This window comes from Nipponia nippon, unplaced genomic scaffold (genome assembly GCF_047370975.1).
Source record: "Nipponia nippon isolate SJK-2023a ecotype South Korea unplaced genomic scaffold, ASM4737097v1 scaffold_8, whole genome shotgun sequence".
Classification (NCBI taxonomy): domain Eukaryota; kingdom Metazoa; phylum Chordata; class Aves; order Pelecaniformes; family Threskiornithidae; genus Nipponia; species Nipponia nippon.
This window is the reverse complement of record NW_028262402.1, coordinates 17,787,775-17,802,187: the sequence shown is the minus strand read 5'-3', so window position 1 is coordinate 17,802,187 and position 14,413 is coordinate 17,787,775. Positions and strand designations below refer to the sequence as shown.

The window sequence follows — 14,413 nt, the reverse complement described above, 5'->3', positions numbered from 1 at the left end:
TATTTTAAACAGTTACTTACCTAGAACACATTACGATCACCCTCGAGCATCTGTTATCTCCTGAAGTCATTCACCACTGCTGCCCACCCCTCCGTGCCCCCCCCCCCCAACCTTGGAAGTCCATCTCAGAGACTGACAACTCAGTCGACAGCAAGGGGGGAAGGTGTGGGGGGAAGTTTGTTGAGGGAAAGTTGTGATATACTGACTGACAGGATTTTATAGCTTCATTTATACCATACGACAACATAGTAAGATGAGATTTCTGACTCGGGCTAGAACTAGAATTGCAGATGGCAACATGAACCAAAGGAGTCTGTGTACTGTAAGCAACATAGAGCATCATAATGACACTGAACTACACTCCAAATTCCTTTTCTGACACTGCTGCTTGACCAGATATATTGTCCATGTTCTGTAGTAAAACTACTAATTTAGCTCTTAGAACACTTGTGAACTTGCAAAACCAATGACTCTTACGGGCTTGCAGAGCTAAAGAGACCGTATTTAAAATTCCTTACAAAACCCTTGTTCTTTGTTTCTCTGTTGTTTGTTCTAGCTGAGAATTTCCACGAAATGCAAATTCCAGGTGCATCTGGGTACACAATGGGCAGCTAGTCTGGGTGGATACCTAATGCTGACACCCTCCTCTGAAATCCAGCACCAGATGACCTGCAGCCTTCCTGACCATTGGTACCAGAGCAAGGCCAGAGCATGGCTTTTGTACAGAGGACATCTATGCATTATGTGATTCTAACTTATACTACCCACCATTTTAATGATGAATTCATAGGTGAAACACTGGAACGGGTTCCCCGGAGAGGTGGTAGATGCCCCATCCTTGGAAACATTGAAGGACAGGCTGGATGGGGCTCTGAGCAACCTGATCTAGTTGAACATATCCCTGCCAATTGCAGGGGGGTTGGACTAGATGACCTTTAAAGGTCCCTTCCATCCATCCCAAAGCATTCTATGATTCTTGGATTCCCAAGGAGGGTAATAAACTTTAGCTGTGTATTTAAGAATGGTCACTAAAGACCCAGTTTTAGGAACAAAAGCTGGCTCAACTCTACCCCAGGGGGATTAGAAATACAAGCTGTGTGGTTCAGCTCCCAAATAAATATTATTGAGAGGGGAAAAAAAAAAGGACTATGATGTTACACTTTCTCTTCCTTTTCCCTTTTGTTTTTACTTACAGGAGGGAAGTTAGGCAATTGCTTGCAAGGTTCAATGCAGTAACAGCATCGTTGCTTAATCTTTGAGTAGCAAAATAAAATAGGGGAATTATCTTAACTGGTTGTCGGCCAAACCGTTACTAAAGGTTTGTTTCTAGTCAGTGTCCAAACTTTGTAGATGTGGAAATACCAGAGAGGTTACAGATAGAGATGGGCGGGATTTCAGTGAAGAGAAAGTCACCAAGAGACCATCACTTGATCCTTTCTTATAGTTGCGTACAGAGTGAAAAGATGTGTGAGACTAAAGCTTACTAAGCCAGAGACTATCAGAATAGGTGGAATGGGTGGAAGACAAGGCTTGTGCCAACAAGGCTCACCTCCTAGCACTCCAGAGAGTCGCCTCTGCAGGGCAATCCTGAAAGACATTTAGGCCCTTACGGCCCAGCTGACTTGGTGTCTCCTCCCTCCGCCAGTGCAGCGCCCTGGCCCCAACCACGGGGAGCCGCAGAGCTGCGTGGAGCCAGCAGGCCCCTGCCCCGCTGCGGGGTGCCGTGGGCCAGCCCAAGGCCGCCCTCCGGGGTGCTGCTCCCCTCTGCCCACCTCGGGGCCTGGCGCTGCCCGTCCTGCCCCAGCCGTTACCGGGGCCTCCGCCTCCTCCTCACAGACACCAGCAGGCGAGGCCGGTTTTACAGAGAGAAGGGAGCGGGGCGCGCGGGAGGGGAGGAGGCGAGAGGTCGGGTCGGATCGGGTCGGGTCCGCCCCGCCGCGGGGTGCACGGAGCCGCCGACTGCCGCTAGGACCCGCCACCCCGCGGCGGCCCGAGGCCCGAGCGCGCGCCGCCACCCGCCGCCACCACTAGCTGGCGCCCCGTCCGCGGCCGCCGCGCCCCGCCCTCAGCCCCGGCGCGCGGGGAGGGCCGGGCCGAGCGAAGCGGAGCGCGCCGGGCTCGGCGCCTCGCTGCTGTTCCGAGCTGGGCCCTGCCGCCCTGGACCGCAGGTAGGAGGCGGGGATGGCGCCGCTCCTGGCGGCCGTCGGGGCGGCGCATCGGCCTCCGCGGCCTCAGGCCCTGCCCGCGCCTCACGGAGCGGGTACCGGAGCGGGGTCGGCGGGTGGGCCCAGGGAGGGGCCGTAGGGCGGGGGGAGCCGGGCCGACCCTGGCGCCCCGGCGGAAGCTGTGCCGTGCGGGAGGCCGAGGAGCGGCGTCGGGCGGGCCGCATCGTTGGTGGGGGGCGGGCGGGGCCCGCCGAGGAGCCGCGGCTATGCCGCCCGCGCCCCCCGGCCTGGGGCGGGAGGCACGGGGAGCCGCTCGGCGCGGCCCAGCCGGGCCCGGCCCGGCCCTCCCGCGGGCGGCGGCGGTGGCGCCTCTTCTCCCTCCCAGCGGTGCTGGGCGCCGCGGCGGGGCCGCTGCTGGGTTGGGAGCCGCGTGGCGGCCGGACCCCGGCCCCAGGGCCGCGGGCGGGGGCGCCTAAGACGGGCTTTGCCCTCGCAGCGCGGAGGTCGTGGCGCATTTCCCCCTCCTGCCTCTTCCGTGAGCCGAGCGGCGCGCCCCGCGCTCCCCGCAGGCCCGCGTACCCTCCGCTCCCAGCCCGCGGCTGCTTCGCTTTCCCCGGCGGCAGCTGATGAATGCGGAGGAGGTAGGCAGGCAGCGAGGAGCAGCGGAGAGCGTTCGTGGAGCTGTCCGGGCGGGTCTGGAGGGACGCCAGGGTGATGCTCCCGGTACCCGCCTGCAGAAGGAAGCCTGGGGAATTGTCATGTAGGGCCTGAAACCTGCAGGGAGGTTGCTCAAGTGCGCTTTCCGTGCCAGCTGCTAGTAACAGTGCAAACGGTGGAAAAGCCAGCGTTCACCTGTTAGCACCTGTCCCTGTTCATAACCATTTATAGCTCTCTTCAGTTGTAACTTACAACTACCAGCAGTCCCCATACCATTCTTAATACTCTTAGGCACGTGCTAAACCTGAATATGACCTTACTATTCAGTCTGATAGTAACAAAGTGCGCTAGTGCCCAGCTTTCTATGGGTAACTTTATATTTCTCTCTAATAAATCTTGGTCAGTGAAGGGTAAATGGAGGCTCAAAGCTCTGTTTAGATGACGACTGATGCTCATTCACTGACTGCATTTGTGCACTCTAGCATGCATTAAAGTGTTACTTTACAGAATATGAAGTTTGCTAAGCTGCTTTGGCTTATTGGCAGGCACGCTTTGCCAATTCTTTCTCTGCATATTAGGGTATTGGGGGAGTGTCTCTGAACAGTTGAGGTGCTGTTTTGAGTGGCCTACAGATATGTAGGAAAGTAGTCTTAGATCGTAATTTCTTTATAGATGGAGTTACTTATATGTTGTTTTACATAGGGGTTTTAGCTGGCATATGTGTGAGTGTGTATGTACCTATTATAAAGAAAGTAGCAAATTATGTGCATTAGGAGATGTTTTCTGTGAACATATCTTTGCTTGTTAGTGTGCTCTCTAGAGTGGTGCAGTGTGTCACTGTACATACATACATACATGCTTGCATAGCTGCATGAGGAAATGAGTCAATGGCAGAAGCCTGCAGTTACACAGATCTCGGTGGGAGTGGTGGAGAGGGTATGTGATGGGGAGAAGGACTTGCTGCTTGTACCAGTAGTTGTCTGGCTTCTGGCACGGCTTGTCCTGAATACAGGAAGAGTCCTTGGAAGATTTCCAGGAGGGGTGTAGTGAGGACTGGGGAACCAATGCTTTGTTTTGCCATGAGGAGTAGAAGTGTGCAGCACTGATTCTCCTTCCTACTTTGTCCCAGTGGTCTCCCTTTCTGAAAGCTGCTCCTCCCACCACCCTGCTGCTGTTGGTGTATTTTGAACCATATTCTGTCTTATGTGGTGTGCTTGCTTGATTTTTTTTTTTCCCCGTTGAGGAGGAGCACTTATTAGAATGCGCTTATTAGAATAATGAAGATGGAGGAGGGTGGTTCTCACAGTGACTTTGAAATGGAGGGAAATGAGGCGATGGCAGTGCCATAACTGAAATCAAGTTCTTTTGTAACAGTGCTGACATTATAGCATGGCTTTCTTTATAATATCTTCTTCTTGACCAGCCTTATGCTGCCGGCTTGGCCACTGGGCTTGCATAATCATATGCAAATGCAGTATGTTACGGTAAAATCAGATGAACAGAGTATTTGGGGTCAAAGTTTTCTGTTCGCGCTAGTTGTAAGCTGAATACAAATTTACTGTACCTGCATGTGCTCTTGGGCTTTTATTATTTTTTATTCCATAGTTGCATTACACTTAAACACTTGTTTTTAGGTAGCATTTAAGTATGGGAAGAAGCATGTGAGAAGGAGGCAGAGAACAGAACTTTAAAGTCATTATATACATAACTAGTAAGTTTGAGGAGGTGACCTTTAGCACTGTGGATGGTATAAGTAAATGAGACACCTTTCCAACAAACACCTAAATATCTGCTGAGGATTACATCAAGTTAAGACAAAGAACAAGTAATTTAAAGTGCTTCAGTTAAAAAAACAACACAAAACCCCCTAAATTGCATTGATTAAATGTACTTTTCCTGATGTGTTTGAGTAGGTCTTATTTTTAACCAGTATCTTTCTTTGAATAGCTGTTCCTAGTCAAAGGCTGAATATAATATTGTTTTTGTTTAGATTAATAGTTTCAAAATAATATCTGCAGAGCTGTATTTTCAGATGTGGAAACATAGGATACTACCAAACATGCAGTTCTTGTCTGACACAAAAGCAATGGAGACCCTTATTCCCATTAGCATTTTGGTTTTTTAAAGGCAAAAATCTGTATTTATTCAGTGAAACCTGTAATATTATAAAAAATCTGCTTTTTTTTTTTTTCCCCTAGCTATCTTTATTATTTTAAAAAGGCAGTTTAATTTCTGTTGACAAGTCAGGTTGTGGTATGGTTTTTTGTTGTTTTTTTCCAAGTGGGCTAACCTGAAACTGGAGAGAAGAGAACCTTGAAAATGAAACTTAGATTTTGGTTGGTGAGAAGATGAAAATCAAAAATACAGGGAAATAAAATACAATTATAAAGAAAACATTTTTTTTTAACTTACTAACCAACTAAAGAATAAAAATGATTTGTTTTACAATATGCATCAGCTTTTTTAGATGTGTCTCACTGTTTCATTTTTTGATGAGTAACGATAGTAGACAGCTACCTATATGCTGGCCGGGAGCATCAGCTTACTGATGGAGTGGGGGTAGAAGCATTTGTGTGTGATTCCATCCAGCAAGGAAGTCGCATTGTTTATTTAAAGGACTCTAAATATTTCAGAAAAGTTACCCTCTGTTAAACACTTGCATCTAATATTGCTTGGCAAAGAGATGTCAGAAGTTAAATGGCCTTCTTTCCCACCATTTTCTTTTACTTTCCCTGCTTGCTAAGTCTGCTCATACAAAATTCATTAGCCTGGACTGACTCTTGAAATTCCATCTGTCTCTTTTCTGTGTAAATTGTACGCTCTGTCATGCCGATCTGGTCTGAGCTAGTCACTGGAGTTGCTGGTTGTAGTTCCTCAGTAATTCATTTGTGATCCTCTTCATTTTTAAAAGGTAGTTTCCTGGATCATAATTGTTTTCTGTTTAAAGCTGCATTAATAACAAGAATTAACAAACTGGTTAAATAGTTCTTGCTTCTTGCAGTAGGAACATATTATTAGAAATTGATTTAATCTTCTTTAGAAAAACATTTAATAATTCATTTTTCTGTGCAAACCATGTGGTATTTATTGTCCAGTATACTGGATTGCTGAAGGGCTTAATGCTTCACCTGTTGACAAGAACCTCCACACAAACACCCTATTCTGTAGTTATCATTTTTACTGGTTGTTTTGTGGACTGGTGTTTTGCATCGCATCCTAAAGTTATTGCACTGGCTTTATTAATTCGGTAATATACATTCATCTGTTTTCTTAAGGCTGGTGGGATCGTAACATATGCTTTATGTGTAATTTCATTTTCTTGCATTTAATTTTGAGAAAAAAATCTGCGCTAAACTTTGTTCTTACTCCATCTGAATGTTGTCTCACATGGTGCAACAATTTAACATTACCTCCATTTGCTTTTGCTTTAGCTTAGAGTAGTTTGGAATTTCTCCCAAGGAACAGCAAGAGCTGGTGAAAAATGTGTATAGTTTATTGATACCTTTCATGAGCTTGTTCTCTGTGATTTATTTTTTTTTATTCCCCTTTCCTGTCTCTACAAACATGGTATCAGTCTGTAAAACATGACACAACTATTATAGGGGACCTTCAAGGGTATGGTGAAGCACCATTAGTCTAAGGCCCTTCAGCTGGAGGTAAAGAACATGGCTAAAAGTAACCATCTGTCTCTGGCAGTACGTGCAGCAGTATCACCAGCTTGTGCTGGAAGAACCTACAAGCTGCGTACATCTCAAAGTCTATAGCTTGGCTGCCCCAGCTGTAGAAAAAGAAATGTGGCACCTTTGTGGATACTCTTACATAGCTGAATTTTAGCTTGTTTTTTTCCCTTTCAGCTAAATATTTCATTTGCTTTAGTTGCAGATTGGAAATATTTATTTCCAGAAAACGTTCCTCTAAAGCATGTAATTGCATCACCGCGTTTCAGTGACAGAGAAACAAGATGGGATTTCCAAGAGCACATACTATATGTATGGGAATTTTTCTTTTGGGACTGCAAGGGGAAAGATGAAGACCTTATTCTTCCTGTTCACAAGCAGAGACAATTGAAATAATTAAAAATGTATGCTGGCTTCTCATGTGCTTCACATGTGCTGGGTGACTTTACTTACTCCTGGTGTTTGATAGACAAACATTGGATCTTTTAAGTGCATTGCATATATTAAGTAATGGCAGCACAGAGAAGAGGAAGTGTCAAAACTGGCTTGATATCTCTATCCAATATGTTTGACTCTGTAAAAGAGTTGATGTCACTGAGTCTATTGCCATCTTTCCATTTTACCATCTGCTTATTGCAGTGATGAGCATTTTATCAAGGAGGCAGATCTGTATAATTCTTAATGCATGGTAGTACCTGCAGGCTTGGCATCTAGGAAAAAAAAATCTCTTCTTAAAATAATAAAATAAAATCAGTAGTTGGATGGACAGAAATTTAATGCTTATCCTAAAAAAAGTCATCCTCTGAAATCAGTTCATATTCTAGTTGAGAAGATAAGTAACAATGGAAATACCAATTTACAGAGAACCAGTGCTTTTGCTGGGAGCAACTTATTGTGGTGGTTTCAAAATAATGCAGACTTTTTACAAAGCATAGCAGTGTCAAGGGAAACCCCTCTTCGTCTTTCTTTTTCTTCTTTAAATATTGAGTAATTAAAGTTGATATTTTTTGAGTCACTTGCATTTCTGTCCTCCAAAAGACAGTAATACATGTAACAGAAAAAATAATATAAATATAAATCTCACATGGTGAGAGGTCATTCCAACAACAAATGATTTACAGTGCATATATTAGCATGGTGTGATGTTAGATGTTAGTGTGTCATACATGTCTGTTTTTCATTTGTCCCATGCTAATCTTTGAGTGATACCTAATTCCTTTGTAAAAGTTTCAATAGTCAGAAAGCCTTTATATTTGCAAAATGTGGAGGTTTTGATGTTTGTACCCTCAAAGAACTGTCCCAAGCATATTAATGTATTCTTCAAGGTAATACAATAATTTATAGTCAGTAACCTAGTATTTCTATTTATTATTCCTTTTCTCTGTGTTTCAGACAGTTTTCTCAATATTTAGCTAGATTGGGTCAGATTAATTTATATGCAGAGCCTGCTTTATAATATAAAGAGAATCGATAAAATCTTGTAACATCTTAATGAAGTGAATTGTATTCTAGAAGAGCTTCTGGTGTGTGTTGATCAAGTGCATCCTCTTGGTAACTGTTATTTTCAGTCATTTTCCATATTTTTTAAGTATGTGAAGCAGCAGCAAAGAAAAGCATATGCCATCTTGTTCCTCTTCTTGTTTTGATTCTATAGCAAATCTTTAATTATAAATTGTCTTGAATTGACATCACTCCGTTGTCATTCTCTTTGAGAAGTAAGAAGACAAGGCAGCTGTGATCTGAAGAAATACTCCTTTTAAACTGAAGTACTGTTTTTTTCAGTATTATAATTGATGCTGAGAATTACTGACGAGCTTACACCACTACACAGCAATGAACCTAATAGTAGTCATCTAAGGCCTTATAACCGTGGAAATGGCCTAAAAATGCAGTCTAAAAGTTTTAAATGTGTATTTGTAGGTAATGGATCTACATTCACAGATACTGTGAATTTCTCAAATGATTTTCTTTTAGAGAAGTCTTCTAAATAATGTTTCTCTATCTTTTTTTACCAGATGAGGAGACAAAGCATGTTGAAGCCATATGGCAGCTTGAGTAACTCACATTAAAAGTCTTGGGAAATAACAGCTGAACCACATACATGCTGAGTTTTGGACCTCTGCCTGCAGAGCTGGCCAGTCATTCCTCTCACCAGCTAGCAGTGCTGTTCCCTTCAGCTTCTGATGTCTATGGCACCAGCTTTTGATGCTACTGCTGCTTTCGAGTGTCTGTCGGATTTCTTGTTTTTAGGGCTGTTCTTCGCACTGGAGCACAGAAATGGAAGTTCTGCAGTTTCAGGCTGAAGTACTAGGCTGGAGCTTGCTGACTTGAAGGCTTTTCTGCTCTGATCTTCCTTTGTACTGTTTTTGGACAGCAAGGGGTAATTTTTTGGCAGAGAACTCCTGCCTCCTTCCCTCCTGCTTGTAGCCGTTCTTCAAAGTTGCTTGCTTTTTGTTACCAGGGTGCACACCCATGTTTTAAACAGAAGCAAATTAATTTTAAAAGCTGTGCTCTGAGAAGAGCCTGTGTGTTGCTTTCAAGTTCTCAAGGCTTTTTTAACTCAAAAAGTGCACGAAATCATCTCTTTCTTGCTCCCTTTCCTTAGGGCACATATTGCTGTTGCAAGTGATTGCTAGTTTTGTTGGGTTTTTTATTTTTTGTTGCAGCTGTTTATATATGACTAGACAATGATTCATTTCTAACCATACTGTATGACACTTTTATTTATACTTGTTCTAGCATCATTTCAGCTTCCTAACAAAATAGGTTAAGTCTTCCTAGAAGATTACTGGAAAGATTTCTGAACTACAGGGTAAAAAATGGGGAATTAAAAGAACAGGAGCTCTTAAATATTTAGGTTTCTCGGCTAAAAACACAGGGTAGTCAAAAGTTTAAATACGAAATTTTTCTGTGCTATGCCTCCAGTAACCATGGTTCCTGATGGTGCAGGAACTATAATTTCGACTTAAGGAATTGTGATGAATATCTTTAACTCAGTGGCTGAAACCTCACCGTATTTATTATCTCACTGCTAGATATGGTGCTAAAGTAGGAAACAACAACTGTTTCTGCTATTCTTAAAGTTTTAATTGGCTCCATAAATATATTTCAAAGCGAATTAAATATAATGGGCAACATTCTTGAGTTTTATGTGGATGTTTTTTTCAGTGAAAAATTTTGGTGTTTGTTTTGCTTTGGTATTTTAGTTCTTTATTTAGCTTTTGCTGTGTTTGTCAATGGCAAATAAAATCCTCTTCAGCAAAACTATGGGGATTTGTTTACTCGTAGTTTATTAGCGTAGGACAGGAGCAGCAGGTTGATTTGAGGCTAAACAGGGAAGCAGAAGTGGCAACATTACTTGGACTGCGAAGGAGCAGTTTCTGAACAGAAATAAGATAGTCTTAAATGTTGCATAAGACTAGATTATTTTCTTTTGCAAGGGAGATTTATGCACAGCTTTCCCCCTTATTTTAAGACAAATGAATAGAGATTGATCTTGATGGGATTTTTGGAGGCATCTAAAGTTTGAATGAAGTATTGAAAGGGAGGGAGCATTTTCCTTCCCTTGCTTGTTGTATCTTTGCTACGCAGCCGGTGACCTTCTAAGCCTCAGAACGGCAGCAAGTAGCAGCTTTAAAAGTTTGCAAAGTGATAATAGCATGTTTTAAGTCAGTTTCATTTGTGAAACATTATTGAGCTTTTGAATGTGGTTTACAGACAATTCAGAATTGTGTTTCTGCTTGACACTTGCATACCTTGCATTTTCTTTCTTTTTTGAATCTCATTGCCTTTAAACATTACAAAGCTATGCTGAATCTTTGTGAACTATATTGGCTAGAGAGTCAGTACTTACTGTTTAGAGCAAAGGTGAGGGTGACAATGAAGGAAGCATGGATTTGAAAACAATGTGACCTTTCTATTTTATGAAGTAGCTGTGTCCCCCAGATAGTGTAGATGATGCTGAAAACAAAGAAAGGAAAAGAATTAAGCCTTCTCTGTGTTCTGGCATGTACTGGTGTATACTTGCTGTGAGATTGACCTTATCTTTCCATGTTAGAGACTGTAATGGCTTGTGGCAGACAGCTGTGTCTGTAAAGGCACAAAACTGTCTATTTGGAATAGTTATGAGGGAAGAAGGGTCAGGGCAAAATAGTCTGTTTCCAAAAGAAACAGAAAAACAAATAAATACCATAGAATTCAGAATATTGGTTATTCTTAAAGATGCTTATAAGAATCTTATGCTATATCCATTAAATGCTAGTATACTGTTTCCTTTGTTAGAAATACATTAGAATAAAATAGTGTGAGTTTGTTTGGTTGATTGTGAATAAGACGATAGGTTTTTTGGTGCGGGAGGATTGCTGGGACGTATAAAGACAGCTGTTGAACAGTCAGGATGCCATTCTTTGAATCTAAAGCAAGCTGTCTTCACACCTGGAAGAGGGAAGCATTGCAATACCCTCAGTAGATCAGGTCTTGTCCGTGGTCATGCCTGACGGCGGTAGTAGGAGTTAGACACATTTTTTAATAGCTGTTTTTTCTATTGACAATAATTTCAATAAGCAGTAACAGCTGCATATGGGAGAAGTTGCTATGGATGTACTAATGGATGTAAGATGGCTTCAGAGGTGAGGGGCTATGAGGAATCAAATGGACTAAAAGGATGAAAAAATGGACTGGAAAGATTCTTCTTTTTTGTGTATTGTACTACTCAAGAACGTTTTTAACATTTAAGAATATCAGGAATATATTTATGGTATTTTTTATTAAAAAAACACTCAAGATAATTTTAAAAGGCAGATATCGGTGATAGTTTTGTTATGTGACACCCTGCAGAGCATAAGACAAGGCTGAATAGTGAAGTACTGGTCATGACTTCTGGGTGATACCAAATCTCATTTCTGCGATCTTCTCTCAGCTCCTCATGTTGCATAAAAGCTCTATTTCTGACCAAGCTCTGTTTTATTTTTAGGAGAATAGCATTGTGTTTAAAATGGAAGTTGACATAAATGGAGAGTCCAGAACTACGCTATCCACCCTCCCTGTGCCTCTTGCAGAGGTGAGTCCCGGGGGCAGGATGGAAGGAGAGAAGCCCCGCTGTTCCAGTACCCCCTGCTCACCAATGCGACGGACGGTTGCGGGATATCAGATCCTTCACATGGATTCTAACTACCTGGTTGGCTTCACAACTGGAGAGGAGCTGCTAAAATTAGCCCAGAAGTGTACAGGAAGTGAAGAGAATAAAGGGGAATCTGGGCCAAACTTGCGCTCCAGACAGCTTGATTCAGGACTTACACGTTCCTCCCGTTTGTACAAAACTAGAAGTAGGTACTATCAGCCATATGAGATCCCAGCAGTAAATGGAAGGAGAAGGAGACGGATGCCCAGCTCAGGGGATAAATGCACTAAGGCTTTACCATATGAACCTTACAAGGCACTTCATGGTCCCCTGCCTCTTTGCCTTTTAAAAGGTAAAAGGGCTCATTCGAAATCCCTGGACTACCTCAATTTAGACAAAATGAGCATTAAGGAACCTGCTGACACAGAAGTGCTACAATACCAGCTCCAACACCTTACCCTTAGAGGGGACCGTATGTTTGCAAGAAATAACACATGAGCTATCATCTCGAATCTAGAGCCAATTTCTGATTATTTCTCTGTTGCTGCAAAAATCCACTGTTGTACTGTGTATATGACTGTCCACCATCGTAGGTGGTTGTATCAGCTAAATGTTATCAGAAAGTAATTTATTTGAATAGAATATTGGCAATGCAATGTGTTACAAATACTCAGAGGGATAAATCTTTCCTGAGCAAGGAGCTTCTAATGCAAATTTGACTGCAACTGGTGGATATTTCTTTGGACACATTTTAACAAAAAAAAAAGCTTTTGATTTTTTGGTTTGGGATATTTTTTTTGTACAGTTAGATCTAGTATTTACAGTAATTTAACACTGAAAAATTGGTGATGTCTGCTTGGTTGTTGCTAATTTTGGCTTGATGTTAGAAACTGCTCTTGGATAAGTACTCAAGTTTAGGAGGTTTTTTGGTTTTACTTTTTGTTCCTGTATTCTACAGTAAAATGTATGTGGGGTTTTTTTGTTTTGTTTTGTTTGGTTTTTTTTTACATCATGGAGAGGAAAGTGAGCTTGGCTAAATTGGATTACTTGCTATTTAAACAATACAGTTCAAATATTTGCGAACTGCACTTGCACTGGTGATGAGGGTGAGATTCACTCATAAAACAACTACTTGAATCCTATTAAATTATTTTTTAATTTCTGCATGCAAGTAATTGCTTTGCCTCCTCTGTTCTATAAAACTTGTTCAGGATAAGTATTTGGGTTATTAAAAAGAAATCTTTTGGGGAGTGAAGATTTTTTTGTTGTTGTTAGTGGGGTTTATTTTTTACATTGTCTCAACACACAAAAAAGTATTCACATCAGATTCCAGTAAATACACTGGAATGTCTGCATTGGTATGTCAGTAATGTTTTTGATTTTAATTTGTGATTTCTGTATCATGTATAGTAACGGAAGGTGTCAAATAACTTCAGCATTGCTTTGGCAATTCAGTTGATTTGAAGCACTGAACGCTTGAGATCTGGAAGGCTGATTTTTTTTTGGTGGGGTGCAGGCGAAGTATTTCTGTATCAGCATTGAAGAGATGATCCTGGATTGTTCAACAGAATAGATTGAATACACTGGCTTACTTTCTTACTTAGAATTTTTTATCCAAACATGACATCAAGTGCAGTTTTGACAGCTGCATTCCTAGATGTATTTAAAACATTTTAACTTATGTTTAAAAATAGTTTTCAGACTTTTTTTAGGTGCAATCTTTCACTGAAGCAGTGCGCAACTTGGTTTTGGCTGATGACCTCTGCAGAAGAAGTTAAAAATAAGTTCACATTGTTTTGAAACATAAATTATTTGATCAGTAGTTTCTGGTAGAATTAAGATATTTTTTTTTTTGTTTATCATTCAGAATGAATAGAAAGCACTAGTTAGTGCATGTGCTGTGGAAAATTAAGAGGAGTTCTCATTGTGTCACCTACTCCACAGTTATAAATGAAGGCAGCCCAGTAGTCTGCATTTTGCTCGTTTGGTTCTCTTTTTTTAGGTTTATTAGAATCTTTGCAACAAACTGATGTGTATTTTTAAAAGTTAACTACACCTGTGTAAATTTAATGTATTGAACAATGATCTTGAAAGTAAAATCTTCCTATATAGTCTCTAGTTTGAAAAACAGAATATGGTCAGATGCCAAAGAGATGGGGGTTTTATTTAAGGACTAAACACCACTGTTTATTGAAATACCTTATGAAACTGTATTTCTGGCTGAAAAATAAAAAGGGTGGTATAAACACCTCTTGTTGTGGAGTCTTTTGCTGTGTAGGACAAAAAGGAGAATTAAAAAAAAATACAGCTTTAGACCAGGGATGATTTAAAAACAACTTCAAAGCGGGGATCTTGGACTTCTGTGAAATAGATGCTTAGGTTTGTAACTATATTTGAGGAAATGAGCCATGCAATTATTAATATTTTGTGTACGTTTCTAATGTCATCCTGTGCCATAATTGTATAGCTACACTGATAGAGAGGTTGATGGTGATAGTTGATGACTAAGTTAATAAAATATGCGTTAGTACTTTACCTCTTTGGTGATTTGCTCATGAAGGTGCTTACACGTGGTAGTATTGTTTGCTTAACTCATATACACTTGCAGCTCTTGTAGCATATCCTCGTTCAAGAGCCCAATGTTTTGCAAGTTTGATTTGTAGTGTTCTTTATGAGAACTCCTGTCCACGAGGAGTTCCTGTTTTTGCCTCTAAATTAAGCAAAATCTTAGCCAAACGAAAGCTTTTGATCTTATTCTTGCTGCTTATAATGTCTTCCATTAAACTAATCTATTA

At 41.6% G+C, this 14,413-nt stretch overlaps 1 protein-coding gene across 3 annotated transcripts; it reads left to right on the top strand.

Moving 5' to 3' along the window:
* The first annotated feature begins 2,078 nt into the window (after positions 1–2,078).
* On the top strand, positions 2,079–13,866 carry MACIR (macrophage immunometabolism regulator). Of its 3 annotated transcripts, none has more exons than XM_087742622.1 (2): positions 2,079–2,168; positions 11,472–13,866. In XM_087742622.1, exon 2 carries the CDS (start codon positions 11,493–11,495, stop codon positions 12,114–12,116), a length of 624 nt encoding a protein of 207 aa, XP_087598748.1. In that variant the 5' UTR covers positions 2,079–2,168; positions 11,472–11,492; the 3' UTR covers positions 12,117–13,866. The 3 variants fall into 3 exon arrangements, with proteins under 3 accessions (XP_087598748.1, XP_087598750.1, XP_087598749.1); XM_087742624.1 differs by lacking the exon at positions 2,079–2,168 and adding an exon at positions 6,710–6,903; XM_087742623.1 differs by lacking the exon at positions 2,079–2,168 and adding an exon at positions 8,535–8,879.
* The last annotated feature ends 547 nt before the right edge of the window (positions 13,867–14,413 follow it).